Below are 15,328 nucleotides of genomic sequence, written 5' to 3'. Positions count from 1 at the left end.
ACCTGTTGTCACTTCTCCAAAAAATTGGCTCTGACCACTATGGGACTTAACAGCTGAGGTCATCAGTCTCCTAGAACTTAGAACTACTTAAACCTAATTAACCTAAAGACATCACACACCTCCAATCCCCGAGGCAGGATTCGAACCTGCGACCGCAGCGGTCGCAAGTTTCCAGACTGAATCTCCTAGAACCGCTGGACCACACCGGCCGGCCTCCCTTCTCCATTTACGAAGAATACCGTTACGTTTGTTCCTTAAGTATATGTTGAGTTTCTATCATATACAATGCATTTTGCGTCATAAGCACACAAATAAGATTTTAAAATTTTTCATAATTAAATTATTTCACATTAACAAGCACATTCTGTGTTGTGTACATAGTTCCACGTAGTCAGTGCATACAAAACATTCCCACTGGAGCGCGCCCCGCTAAGCACAACAGCGCAGGCGCAGCGCTCGTCCGTCTCTGCACTACGAGATTGCGCTGTCTCAGAGACGGGACAAATTGTGCTTCCGCCGATCCGCGTATTAATATCTAACGCAGCCAATGAGATTGCTGCTAACATAGAACCTTTTCTCCTCGCGGATCACACTTGCGCATTGGTACCTGAATGCTTGAAGTATTATAATAAGTGTACAGACCTCCGATTAGCCAGTCTGCATTAGTCTGCACCAGTCTGTAGTCAAGTTTCAGTCTGCGCCTAATAAGATTATCATATTGCTGTACATAGCCATGAAGATAAAGGAATAGACACTTGTCAAGTATCAGAGAAATGTGAGAATAAGATTAACATACCAAGACCAAAGGAACTTGAGATTGTTAATAGTAAACAGCATCCAGAATCAAGTTGCATAATCTACGTTTTTTATTGTTTTAATGCATGTGTGTGAAAATTAATCAAGTTCTGTTTAAAGTTGGTCCCGTCAATCTGCTACTCTAAGCGTGCAAGTGGCCTATCTATCGTCTGACCTAACGGTATAAGATAAACACTCCACAATAAGACCACGAGACATATTGGTGACACTCGCCTACTTCGTTAGAGCGACAAGTCAAATAATCTGATGGTGTGTGTACCGAAGGTCTTACAGTACGCACACCGCATGCTGCATAGTGCATCAGTGAAGAAATGTGAAAACGATAACATAATCAGAAGCAGATTGTTAGTTGACAAACATAACTGTGTGTAATTGTCAGACACAATTTGCCATTTCATATACAAACACAAGAATGTTTGCAAACGTTTTAAGCAACCGGGAAATAGTACAAACCAAGTTAGTTGGTAATAGTCTTACTTGATAATTGCTTGGTGGTGACGGACACACTTCTCCAGTCGGTTATGAACTTCACGACAGGCAGTCGTTTCAGAAGAGTGCTCAGATCGCTCTGACAGCACTTTGGCGAGATTTACAATTTTGCTGCTGAGCAGTGTGAGCTGCATACGTAGCTGCGCAATGAGGCTGACGTTCAGCGAGTCGAGCACCATGGTCATCACCACGGTGTGCAGGCACGTCACCATGCAGAAGACCCACGCGGCGGCAAAGCCCAACGGCTGCATCGCGTCAAAGGGCAGAGCCAGCACGTAGGGCAGGCCCTCAGCACACACGGGAGAGACCAGGAAGTAGGCGCAGGCGCCCACGCCAAACCAGATGTAGGCCAGCGTGAAGCGCCGCACCACACGACACTGCGCCCGCAGCAGGGGGATGTCGTCCCACGTCAGGAACTCAGCGAAGTCGTGACCGACCTGCAGGCAGAGAAACGAGTCACCGAGAACCCTCTGAAAGACTTGATCACAGATGCTGCTATGTGGAATAATGAGACTTCTCAGAAGCAAATAATAACGAAACTAAGTTACCTGACTGAGTCTATGATCAGTATACGTTTTTACTAAGAAAGCCATCTACATCGCTTAATGTACAGGGTGACAATTATTGATTGGAAAAAAAGAACGTACACTACTGGCCAGGAAAATTGCTACACCACTATGATCACGTGCTACAGACGCGAAATTTAACCGACGGGAAGAAGATACTGTAATATGCAAATGATTAGCTTTTCAGAGCATTCACACAAGGTTGGCGCCGGTGGCGACACCTACCACGTACTGACATGAGGAAAGTTTCCAACCAATTTCTCATACACATACAGCAGTTGACCGGCGTTGCCTGGGGAAACAGTGTTGTGATGTCTCGTGTAAGGAGGAGAAATTCGTACCATCACATTTCCGACTTTGATAAAGGTCGGATTGTAGCCTGTCGCGATTGCGGTTTATCGTATCGTGACACTGCTGGTCGCATTGGTCAAGATCCAATGACTGTTAGCAGAATATGGAATCGGTGGATTTAGGAGGGTAATGCGGAACGCCGTGCTGGATCCCAACGGCCTCGTATCACTAGCAGTCGAGATGACAGTCATCTTATCCGTACGACTGTAACGGATAGTGCAGCCACGCCTTCATCCCTGAGTCAACAGATGGGGACGTTTGCAAGACAACAACCATCTGCACGAACAGTTCGACGAGGTTTGCAGCAGCATGGGCTATCAGCTCTGAGACCATGGCTGCGGTTACCCTTGACGCTGCATCACAGACAGGAGCGCCTGCGATGGCGTACTCAACGATGAGCCTGGGTGCACGAATGGCAAAGCCTCATATTTTCGGATGAATCCGGGTTTTGTTTAGACCATCATGATGGTGACATACGTGTTTGTCGACATCGCGGTGAACGCACATTGGAAGCGTGTAATCGTCATCGCCATACTGGCGTATCACCCGGTGTAATGGTATGGGGTGCCATTGGTTACACGTCTCGGTCACCTCTTGTTCGCATTGACGGCACTTTGAACAGTGGACGCTACATTTCAGATGTGTTACGACCCGTGGTTCTACCGTTCATTCGATCCCTGTGAAACCCTACATTTCAGCAGGATAATGCACGACCGCATGTTGCAGGAGTTGTAGGGCCTTTCTGGATACAGAAAATGTTCGACTGCTGTCCTCGCCGGCACATTCTCCTGATCTCTTAACAATTGAAAACGCCTGTTCAATTATGGCCGAGCAAGTGGCCCGTCACAATACGTCAGTCACTACTCTTGGTGAACTGTGGTATCGTGTTGAAGCTGCACGGGCAGCTGTACCTGTACACGCGATCCAAGCTCTGTTTCACTCAATGCCCAGGCGTATCAAGGCCGTTATTACGGCCAGAGGTGGTTGTCTGGGTACTGATTTCTCAGGATCTATGCACCAAAATTGCGTGAAAATGTAATTACATGTAATTTCTAGAATAATATATTAATCCAATGAATACCCGTTTATCATCTGAATTTCTTCTTGATGTAGCAATTTTAATGTCCAGTAGTATAATTAGTTACAAGGACAGACCGCACTAGCTTTATTCAACATGTAAACGTCACTAAAGATATTCGGATCTAGGTTATGACATGTTCGATATGCATACCATCTTTGACAGTGATGTGGTGCAGATGAACAGTGAAAATCTGCATGACCCGCTGAAGTGTCGGAACATCGAAGCTGTCGATAACCTCCTAAATAAATGTATTTTGTAGGCAGCACATTGTGCTCATGTGACAGCGATCTAGATGGTTGAAAAACAATAAACTAGTAGCCAAGAGCGCACGAATTCTTTTTATTCCATGATTACTGGTTTTGGCGAAACTAAAGCCGCCATCATCGAATCTTATGACACATACAGGTTACAACGTCAAGGCAAACAATGGTGATATTAATAGTTGCCTTACAAAATAGTCATAAGTAGCACACAGGCGTTCAAGAGAGATAGAATTATAAATGTTAAGTGTCTCCATCACATACAAGCGTAAGTTAAATAAATGGTTTCAACCAAGCTTTGGTTTTGGGGTTATTGCTGAGCATCTTGCCTTTAATATAGCCCCACAAAAAGGAGTCTCATCTCTTCAAATCCGGAGAATATTGCGGGCAATCAAGCCCCGTACTAGTGGCCTCTGGGTACCCCGGAGACGGAATGTGATTCCGAAAGTGCTTGTCCATAACACTCTCCTGTCTCGATGGAGTCGAGCTCCGTCTTTAATGAGCCATATCTTGTCTATATCGGGGTCACGTTGGATAATGGGAATGAAATTATATTCCCAAACCCTCACGTGGCATTCGGTAGCCACCGTGCCATCAAGGAATATCGCAACGATTACACACGTCTGCAAAAAAAAATTTTTTTGTCAGCTGCATGAGATATCTTTACTGAATTATATGTTTTAGAATGAGCTGATTTCAAAAGTGATGAGCATTTTTTCTATCAGATAAGGTTTTTTTGCAAATTCAAACTCAAAAAATTGGTAAATGCATTCGTTTATTCAAAATTATCAAACATAATAATTTTTACAACCAGTGAAATATTGTTTTGAGACATATAGTAACAAGTTTACAATTATTCATGTTTTTTATGAAACATTTTCTTCTTCTCCTTGATACTTCGCCGAGTCCTTTTCCGATTTCCTCTTTAGTTTCCCTCTTAAGCATCCAACACTAGTCAGAAAGCATAGTGACCTCCCATCTTCCTTGCTACCGTCTCTGGATATCACGGACATCCTGGTGAAACCGCTGCCCCTGTTCTTCAATGTAAGCTCACACGTTTTCACGAAAACCGTCTATGTGGGAGTGTAAAAAAAGGACCTTCAAGCTCATCTTGCAGCCTTGAGCTTCGTATGCTGCTACCGTCCGTTGACCAATGGTTTTGTAGTCAGGATCCTTAGTATTTCCCAAAAACTTTCACACTAGATCCTTGAACGATACCAAAGCTTCTTTTTCCTTCTCATTCATACTTTCCACAAAGAGGGTGTCGGTTAAAAGTTTTCTTATGTCGGGTCAGTTAAAACTCCCTCTTTCAACTTTTCTTATGACAGCGTCGTGAATTTTGTACATAGATATTTAAAACAGTCCCCATCCTTTTGCAGCGATTTCTAAAATTGTTTCTTCAACCACAATTTGATATGGGGGGGGGGGGGGGGACAAACCCTTTTCTGGTGGTACCGAAGTAGTATTGATAACACTTTTCTCTCCAGGTTCTAAAGTTTCTCGGGGTGGCCAATCACTTTTCGTCCAATGCTTTTCTCTGGCTCTACTATCCCACAAGCATAAGAAGCATGGGTATTTATTAACGCCTGCCTGCCGACCCAAAACATCGTGAGTGTTGTCAGTTCCCCACAAACCATCCGTTGATGGTCCTGATATTTGATTTTCTCCAGGATAATGGCCACATCGTTATAATTTTCGTCCATATGCACAGAATGTCCAAACGGAACCGATGCAAATTTATTTACATTGTGCAATAATACTACTTTGAGACTAGTTTTGGATGAATCAATGAATAGCCGCCATTCAGATGAGTCATACTGTATATCAAACCAATGCATGAATCCTTTTATATGATCGCGGGACTGGACACTGCACACTTCGCAGTCACCCTTTGAGGGTGAAAAGAACTCTCGATCACGAAATGCGTATTTTCAGTCCCTCAAATTTGCCAATGATGGTTATTGACGAACCCATCAAAATGAAAGTGGGCTTCATCACTAATCCTAACAATATTTGCGTAAGCTACTTACCATAGCGCCCTCTGGCCAACCGTGCAGTTCGAAAGTCCTAAAGCAAACCGTTCAGAAGTTATAACGATTTTATTTCATATAGTCCAGTAATTGTCAGCCTGTATTTCCCTCATTAGATCAAATCTTAGAACTGGTAACACAACAATGTACAGGTTTTGTTTCGTCCGACGCTGAATTTTGCTTCAAAATTTGTAACTTTTAGTCTGATAAAAGTAGTAGTGGAACGACCTTTTAAAGAAGTAAGTTTGTTAAGTGATCTAGGCAGCTTTTCGCAGAAATCGATATCAAAGTAATTAGAGGGTGAACACTGGATAAGTTGGACAAGGATATCTACACGGTTTGGAGAATAGATAGGTGGTTTTGAAGAATCTGCTGTAAACCTGTTTAAGAAGTGAGAATCCCTAAATCAAATTCACCAGAAAAGAATTCTCACTGCCGTGTTCACATATTCAAGTTCCTTAAGAGCTGCATTACTATGAACTAATAATGACTGAAAATATTGAGACGATGCAACAGTCATCCTTTATCATGGCAGCATTATGCACGAAACATATCTGATGAACCTTACCTATCGATATCTACTACTCACAGAATGAGATATGAAACAGCCTGCCCGCTTGGCGCTAGAACATTGCTCGTATGTAGGGCTTATAATTCATTTCCTATTTGTCTATTTCTAAGGAAATTAAGCGTCCATCCGGAAATTATAAGTCCTTTCCTTCTGAAAAGATCTAAAAAATGCACTCATTCATTTCATGACAAAATGGGGGCCTAAAGTATTACTTCTTCAGACCATGTGTTATTCTCTCTGGTGTGATACACAGACGACAGCCATAGTACTTTGGTAGTCAACTGGTGATAATATTATTCACGAACGACGAATAATTTTGAAGAAATTTTAAACATAGCATGGAAACAAAATCATGCTATGACACAAACATTGTTCTTAGATCTCAGTGATAAATCTTCTGTTAACTGCTGTTAAATGATATTGTAATTTCAAGAACAATAGGATGATCTCAACTACCCGTCTATTGCTCCCAGTTAACTAACAAGAAACGTAGGCAGTAGCAGTAGCGTAAAAATCTGAAAATTCTGTATATAGTTTTTATATTCCTCTATTTCGGAGGTGTATTAAGCGTCCCTTTAGAAATTAAGTGTCCCTTTCTGTCCGAAGACGTCCGCAAGCTACACTCATCCATTTACTGATCGAGTGTGACTGAAAGTGGTACAGAATACGGATATAAAATTTTGAAAAGCATCTTTATTCGTCTCTGATGAAGCACACATCAATATTCTTATTCATAGAAGTATTTCTCTCTCTATCTCTCTTTTTTTTTAGATGGACCCTATATTCTGTCTGAATCTCTTTATGTAGTGGGTAAGAAACTATATAGCAAATAAATTTAGTTCACGCCATAATAAAGTACTAATAACATATTCGGTTTACGTATTTGTTGGTACTACTTGTCAATAAGTGTTGAACAATGTCATTATTGGTAATTTGCAGTTAACAGTTAACCCGGCGAGTAGCTAAATCAGAGTGACGATGGAAGGAAAATACATTAATATACTACAGTTTATAATAACAAAGACTCATTGCAGAAGCAAATTACATGAAAAATTAAAACATATTACCTACTCTATTAAATTCAGCATAATTTAGTTACCATCACAGTAAAGGTATAATTCCAGGTGGGGGGGGGGGGGGGGAGAGTGTAACTATCACTGTTAGTTACACTAAACTCCGAAGAAGGAGCAGCATGTAGGGAACTGCATCACATATAGCAGAGCTTTTCTGTTTCTGGGAGAAAATATATCTTTTACAGAGAAAATTAGGTACCAGATAAGGCAGATCTGGATTTGCTTCTTACCATTACTGAATACGTCAAACACAAAAAGAAGTGTTGCACCAAGAGATACAATTAATGTTAAAGGGAGATATTATAGTACCAAGTGAAGGTGGATGATACTTTCCACTGATATAACTTCAATAAATTTTAAAAAATACTTTCAGTGTCTTACTAGCTACAGTTTTCGCAGTGGATTCCGTTCGTTGTATTATTCCTATACAAAAATTTCAAGGCAGTCTTCAATATACCGGACTGCCCCATTACCTTCGCATTCTCTGGGTTAGAGTGATTTCACCCAGGTGCCACCACGATTGCAGTCGCCGTGAAGATGTGGGCCAGATGTCGTCAGCGTCCTGGTACTGCAGATCCACAATGAGGTCTGGGAAGGTGGTCCGGCCGCCCGTGCAGTACGGACCTGTAGTACGAGGAGGCTGCCGATATCTGGGCCACCTACTCACGGAGTCTGCAATCCTGGCTGCAGCAGGAGGTTAACGTGGCGTGCACAGGACGCACACACTTTATGACACAGCTAGAGTTTTTTTTTTTTTTATTTCAAGGACGTTTCACATCTTTTCACTTTAGCGAGCTGCATAAAAATCGCAAAAAAATGAGATATCCTTAAGGAATCCTTAATACTAAACTTTTTCTGTCCCCAACGATACATCAGCTTAATAAGTTACATTTCATTTGTATCTAGAATCACTCTGCCCACAATAACATATTAGTCGGTTTTCAACTATGACAGGAAAATTGGTCTGTACGATGTATAATTAAATGAATGTGTAGAATATTTATTTTAGTGTTGGCGCACTCCCTAAACTCTCTTACATATCCCCTGCGACACGGCCACCCTCTAGGAGTACCTGTACGCCAGTTGTGTACCACAGCCACATTTATATAGCCTAATGGCAGCTGGAGAGAAAGTTTTGCCTTTGAACACCTTTCTGACCTCTCCTCTAGTCAGACCTGTAATGGAAGTTTGGTTTAGTTTCTTACTATGTTTTGCAAAGATATCATTCACTTTATGTGTGTTGCACTCTTTTTCTGAAATTACACAAATTCCTTCGGTAAAATAAGGTTTTTATAATGTGAAAACAGATTCCAACTTACAATGTGTTCATATACCAAGGAACAAATATTTTATTGAATTTTAAAAAACGTCGCAGTCTATAACATCTTTCCAATACGATACTTAATAGTCTGTGTGTTACATTTTTACTCCACTACACACCTATGATCAGTAAGAGACACCAAACTGAGAAGAAGTATTATCAAATACGAGCTACACGTGCCGTGCTTGGCTCAAGTTGCCTCCATCAAGTATTTTACATCCTGTTTTTAAAGTACTTCCCCTTCACTCCGTGAATTTAAATTGCTACTGTCACTGAGTTGCTGCTTTGCCTGACCGTGAGCGGCGCTAGCAGCGCGTATTGATATACCGCTTTTGTAGTACCTTTGCTTGACTGCTACTATTTTCCAGTCCTTATCTGTCGTAAGGGAGTTCGGGTCGCGAGTTCGGGCTGCCAGTCAGTTGAAACGCGTCTGTAACGCAGTCCGGACCTGCCAGTCAGGTAGCTGCAATGCTGTACTAGTGCAGTCGGGTTGGAGCAGTGTTGTATATGTCGACATGGCTCGTCCGACCATTGAAACCCCGCATCACTTGAGCCGGGCCACGGTCTTGGAGCATCGTCGGTCGGGTGTTGATGACTAACAAGTAATTTAGATGTTGTCGGCATTCTGCGGGCAGTCGGTCTGTTGCTGCGAACCAGGGAAGTTACCTCCGCGCCTTGCAGTCGGCTGGGTCCGCTGGCGATCCCTGCGCAGTATCGGAGCATGTGTGGAGCTGCCTCATCGTTACGACCCTTGTGGTTCACCGACCCAGGACGTCAAAGTTGGGTATGATTTCAACTACCCAAGCCACGTCCATTCATGTTGTGGTTCGCTGTTGGGAGGTTTTCCAGTGAGCAACACAGTGTTTGTAGTGCTGAAATTTAGCCGCAATGTGGTGGAATTAACTATATTCTTTGATTACAATTCAAGTGTACCAGCGGAATTTTCTGCCTTGTGGCCGTTAGTGTTAGTTACCTGTCCTGACGACTAACGTATCTTTCAGGCAGTGTCTTTTCCTCATCTGCTGTCGCGGTCCAACACGATGAGCAGTTTTAACAGCTCAATACGTATGTATATTGTAGATAATCACTCCCATAACATTTTGTGTTTGAATTCTAATGTACCGATTGGTGGCAAGCAAGTCGGTCGGTCCGTAGCTGTCCCTTTGTTGGTTTCCGACGGACCAAGTGTAGTTGGGCTCACCACCTGTCTCACCTAAGTGAACGAGGGCAGACCGACCCCCTGGAAGCTTCTGAGCGATGTTGTCTTTACTGTCTCCTCACCGGTGTTTAATTGTCTTTTTATAATCTATCATTGCCAATGATAAAAGAAAAATTCTTGGTTTTACTGTGTTTTATCTAAGTAAGTTTGAATTCCGGCAAGTGGATATTTGCTGAAACGTTATTGCCCTTGTGTCGTCTTTTCTTCTAGTCCGGTTTCTGCTACTTAAAACTTAACACTTACGGTTATATTGTTTAAAATTTTGGGAAATTGTGGGCCTTCGACCGATATCTTGTTTGTTTGTCTATCCGCTTTTGTCTTGAGGCTTTGGGCCTAGCTGTGATATAAAAATTTATTTTAATTATTGTATTTGCTATTTTTAATGCATTTTTATCTTGTTGAATTTTAAGATCTCTTGTTTCGAGGCCTTCAGCCGCGAAAGAATTGCATTTTGAAACTCGTGGTTATAATGTTCGGCGATGTGCCGCTTTGGTTGTGAATGTGTTATTAATTTGCATTACATTACAATTTTTAAGGTGAAACTGACCCGAACCTTACTTGGCCTTTTCGACAATCCTTATAACCTACTCTGTCCAGCGGGTTTAGCGGGCGTCTCACTCCAGATTGAAAACATTTTGATATACGTGCTACCGGTAACCAAATTTAATCATAAAGACATTAAAGAATCCTTTACGATCAGTTGTATGTCGTGTGCTTGATAGAACTCTTTCTCAATTCGACGTATACTTTCTGATTACACGTATGTTTTGCGACGCCAGGGCAGAGGGATGTGGAGTGAGTTACTTCTGTGTGATACAGGCTTAGTGATTTTAAAGGTTTGCATTAGTGACAAAAAGTGGAAAATAGACGTAGGAAGAAGCCAATATTTAAGTATGCTGTAAGGGTATTCTATGTAAGAAAAAAGAAAAGCGTTCGTTGTTTTGCTCGGGTTGTTATACAATTTTTCAGCTAAGTTCTTGCCAAGGGGTACCTGTGTCTTGTGTAAGGTCCTACTGCTATGTGATATACTAAATTATGACGTGCGGCCCTTATGTTATTGTTTAAAAATGTTATCTTCGGCAGACCAGTTTTTCAGTGCTGTACTGTACAATCCTGTATGTTTCTATCCTAAGTGATATTGCTTTCAAGGTTCTAATGACCGTTGATTTCAGATTAAATCTCTGGTATAATGAAACGCTCGGGGATTTGCAGTGAATATTGTCCGTAGTGCTACTCTGGTGCTGTATGCTGCATCGCAGGCTACTGTGGTGCTTGGATAGTCAACCAAGGTGCTGTGAACAAAAATTTACTAATCCTTGCCAAGTGTCAATAATTTAATGTAACGTTAAGGGTTGTTGACGGTACCCCATCGTGACAGTTTCTGAGGTGCTTTCATTGCTCGGTGTTGGAGGCATGGTTACAAATTGTAAAACACACTTTGATTACTATTTCATTGTTAGTAGAAAACTGTGCATGTTATACTGAATTGTGTAAATAATTATGGTTTTTTTTCTGTTCAAGCAGTCAATTTTAACAGTGCAAACAGCCATCATGCTTTTGCAGGCATTTCCTTAAGTAATTTCAAGTAAATAAAAGTTTCAAAAGGAAGTAGTCCAATTTAGTTGAGAGTTCCTGTGACTTATGTGATTGAAATTTATTTTCTAAATATCCATTTGGACATACAATCCACAGAGGGTGTACCCTAAAAGAAACTTTGAGATAAATGATTTAATTATGCACAATCGCTGGTGAATGTTTAGACTAAATGAAAATTTGAAAGTGTCCATCAGCCTTCCTAACACCCAGTCCTCACTCCATATCGCTTTTTAATGCATAGATGGTGGCAGAGCAAAAAGATATGGTGGAGCAGAAGGACTGGCATGCTGTTATTAAGACGACTTTTCCTTTCATTCTGTTTCACTTGGACTAAGGCGACGGTGAGAGACCTTTCATGCTTGTGGAGAGATGAGCTATTGCATGAAATTAGAGAGGCATGGATCCACAAGAAACAATGGATGAATTAGTGCAAGAGTTAAGATAAACTACTAGGAAAGCTATTGCTATCAAGTTCCGCCAAGACGTGGTAGGCAAGGCCTTCGAACCATTGTGACCTGCGTTTCAAAAATTTGAAGTACATAATGAGCTCTTTCACGAAACGAGACCTACTGTTGGCCAACTTAGGCGATTACAAACATGTATAAAACATCATAAAGATAGGTTAACGGATTTGGCGGGTGTGCCGGACAATGACTTTTCTACATTACAACTACGAAAGACTGATTGACAATGGTTATCAATGGTAGGTGTTTGACAGTTCCTCAATGTAAAAGACTGAAATCGAAAATATGTTGATAAATATTCGAAAAAGGAATTTAAGAAATTATGTTACTCCTCTAGATATCCGATGTTCACCAATTACTTGTTTCAAAATACATTTACTTAGAAACTTTGCTACTCTTCATTGTTTATTACATTATTTTAAATCTTATTTTGAAAAATCTTAATATTTCGGACAACAGTGATGCGAACTTTAAACCCGAATGATCAGTCATAGTTTCTGATTATTAACATTCAATGCAACGTGTTTGTATTCCGAAATTTCGGCTGTGAAACTATTCTCTAAATTATGGAACTCAGCGTGTGATGCCTTGAAGATATTAAAAACCAGTAGATTAAGCTAATCGTCTCTACTTAGAACATGGGGCGAAATGAGTACATGCTCTGTCCCCTAACACAAACAAAACGAAGAGCTAATCGTGATCCTGAAATTAAAAATATTGCCCGAACGACGGAAGATCTGCTCTGCTGCAGTACCTGAAATTTACTCTGTATGTAAACTGAAGAAAATAAAATTTAATCGTTTACATCTGCCCCTGCCTCTGAAATGAATCACGCTACTGAGCAACTCAACTGCGCTGATGTGTACGAGAAGGTTTTGAAATGCGGGCGGGCGAGTCGTTAAGTACTGTAAATTAAAATTTTACCACCCTGTGGGTCCAATGTCGAAAGCAGAAGAACAAATAAATGGTTGATGAGCTCAATGTACACTATATGTTCCAGGTGCATGCTTCTATAAGCAGGGGTGTCAGTTACAACGACGTCGAGTCAAGCATGATAATACAATAACACACACATTCCTAGAAAGGTTTGTATACGAAGTATGTTTACATTATCAGGAGGGGGGACAAGACAACTTCGTGAACACATGTGTGACGAGAAAACACCGGCAACTTCTTTATTTACATTTAGTTGACAAGTCATTGGATACAGCCTAGTATGGTGTCAAACCTCCATTTCCCTCGGTTAATGCAGTGACTCTACGTGGCATGGACTCAACAAGTCGTTGGAGACCCTATCAAAAAATGTGAGCCGTGCTGCCTCTACAGCTGTAAATTATTGTGAAAGTGTTGCTGGTGCACGATTTTATGCTCACTGATCTCCATATTACGTCCCTTGAATGTTCGATGGGACTGAAGTCGGGTGATCTGGGAGGCCGAATCATTCGCTTTAAATTTCCAGTGTTCTTCAAAACAGTCGCGAACAATTGGGGTCCAGTAACATAGTGCACTGTCATCCATAAAAATTCCATCGTTGTTTGGGAACATGTTCATGAACGGCTGCAAATGGCCTCCAAGTGGCCGAATATAATCAGCTCCAGACAACGACCGGTTCAACAGGACCAGAGGGTCCAGTCTATTCCATATGAACATAGTTTACACCATTTTGGAGTCCCATCAGCTTGCACAGTGCCTTGTTGACAACTTGGGTTTACGATTTTTTCAGTCATCTATTTATAATTGGGCAAATGGTGATAAAGCTTGGTGAAAAGTCTCAGGTGCAACGATTTTGAAATGAAATCAGTCTCTATCGTCTAAGAGAACTGGCAAAATAAAGGGATGAATAAGCATATTCAAACTTCGAGGACATGAAATATTTCAGACAAGGTCATACCCCATACCATCAACGAAATTTAGGGACTAGTGAAATCAGAAATTCTAATAATTTTGCAAGAAGACAAAATAGAGAGATCGAGTAGTGGACTCTGTAATTCATTACAGGTAGTGTCCGAAGAAGTGCTGATACATGGTTTGTGACTGTCGTGGGAGTAGTACATAGGATAACTGGGTCACGATGGGTTCAGACTGAGAACATTTAGGAACTGCTGCAACGCTTCCAAAGTGTGTGCTACTTAACTAGTCAAGACTTAATAAAAAATGAGTACCAAGAAATAATGTACTTAGCTAATCTGCAGTTGCGGAGGAACTTCTTCTGAATTTCATATTTTTCTGTATATTTGTATACTATTTATAAAAGTTAAATTTTATGCTCTGCGGCACCTATAAGATAAGTAACGTAAACTTCACTTTAACATGGCACAGAAGAGCATACTCATCTGTATCAACACTGCACGAAATGACTTCATGTGTTAACAATGCAGCTACGTTTTCGTGGCAACTTCTGATAAATGCTGGTGGGACATTGTATTCAAGGTTTATTGCCGACTTTTGCCTTGGCATGGCACAGTCAACGTTCAATGTCCGCATTTCTCTCTGCAGTGAATTCTGATAAACAGTTGTGGAAGACTGACTTTGCTCTTAAACAGTTTTTTTTAGTGGCGCATGATACGGAACAACAAGACGAAAAAGTGTCAACGAAAAATCGCAATTCTGTTTATATCACAATGATTCTGTTCCTAGCAACCGGTAAGTCCTCAGGCTTCTAGTGATAGACATTACAAATTAATTTTCTGTGACACTCTCTATGTGTGGTCTACATATTTGGAAGGAGATTTACCCTGAGCTTCACAAACAGTCGTAACTATACAGCACGTCATAAGTTGTAGAAATGCCTCCATTGTAATGTAGTTCTAACACTTACCTGACCAGCGAGCTTATGGAAGGCGCGCTCGCACATAACGGTGTGCGCCAAGCGGAAGAGCCAGGTGCCGTTTGTGTCTGCAACACTGAGGGTCAGTGTGAAGACGTCCATGTCTGCTGTGCCTTCCCGGAACAACACGATGAGCGTGGAGCAGACGAACGACAGGTCCAAGGATAACATAGCGAAGGTGTAGAGCCGGAACCAGAAAGGTGAGCTGGCGGCGCCACTTGGGTGTCGCATGACGGCCGTCCAGTGCAGGGGCTGCAGCAGGTAGTGGAGGTCGCTGGCAGCCTCCGCTGCCGCCGCCGCTGAAGGAGACGGATCGGCGCTGGCCATACTGCGGTACTCCCTGCACAGAGAAAGGGGTCGTGGACACACGGTTCCGCTGTTTCGAGACGCTTTCCAACGAAAGTCTTGGTAAGTGCTGTAAAAAAATCAAGGTGCTTTGTTTTTGTAAGCTCGTGCAAATATCGTTATCCCTGCATAGAAAAGCCTTCAGCACATGGGATGAGGAGGCTAAGGTGGACGCTGAGACGGTGTATCCCATGTCATGAGACATGGTGCCGTTGGCACAGGCCACTAGCTGGTAAACGTGATTTTTCTCTCAGCGCTCTCCAGCGCCAGTTGTCGGCATTATCTGGCTACAGGAGGAGGAGGAGATTAGTGTTTTAAC

At 41.8% G+C, this 15,328-nt stretch overlaps 1 protein-coding gene across 1 annotated transcript in view; it reads right to left on the bottom strand.

Annotated features, from left to right (window-relative positions):
• Window positions 1-14,991, bottom strand: part of LOC126278369 (odorant receptor Or2-like) — a 55,318-nt gene extending 40,327 nt beyond the window's left edge. Inside the window, exons 1-2 of the mRNA XM_049978438.1 lie at window positions 14,656-14,991; window positions 1,294-1,742 (exon numbers count right to left, since the gene is read on the bottom strand). Coding sequence (XP_049834395.1) covers window positions 1,294-1,742; window positions 14,656-14,991 — 785 coding nt within the window. The remainder of the gene's footprint in view (window positions 1-1,293; window positions 1,743-14,655) is intronic.
• Window positions 14,992-15,328: the final 337 nt, after the last annotated feature.

Source organism: Schistocerca gregaria, chromosome 6 (assembly GCF_023897955.1).
Source record: "Schistocerca gregaria isolate iqSchGreg1 chromosome 6, iqSchGreg1.2, whole genome shotgun sequence".
Lineage (NCBI taxonomy): Eukaryota > Metazoa > Arthropoda > Insecta > Orthoptera > Acrididae > Schistocerca > Schistocerca gregaria.
The sequence above is the reverse complement of the archived record's forward strand: the minus strand, read 5'-3'. Positions and strand labels throughout refer to the sequence as shown.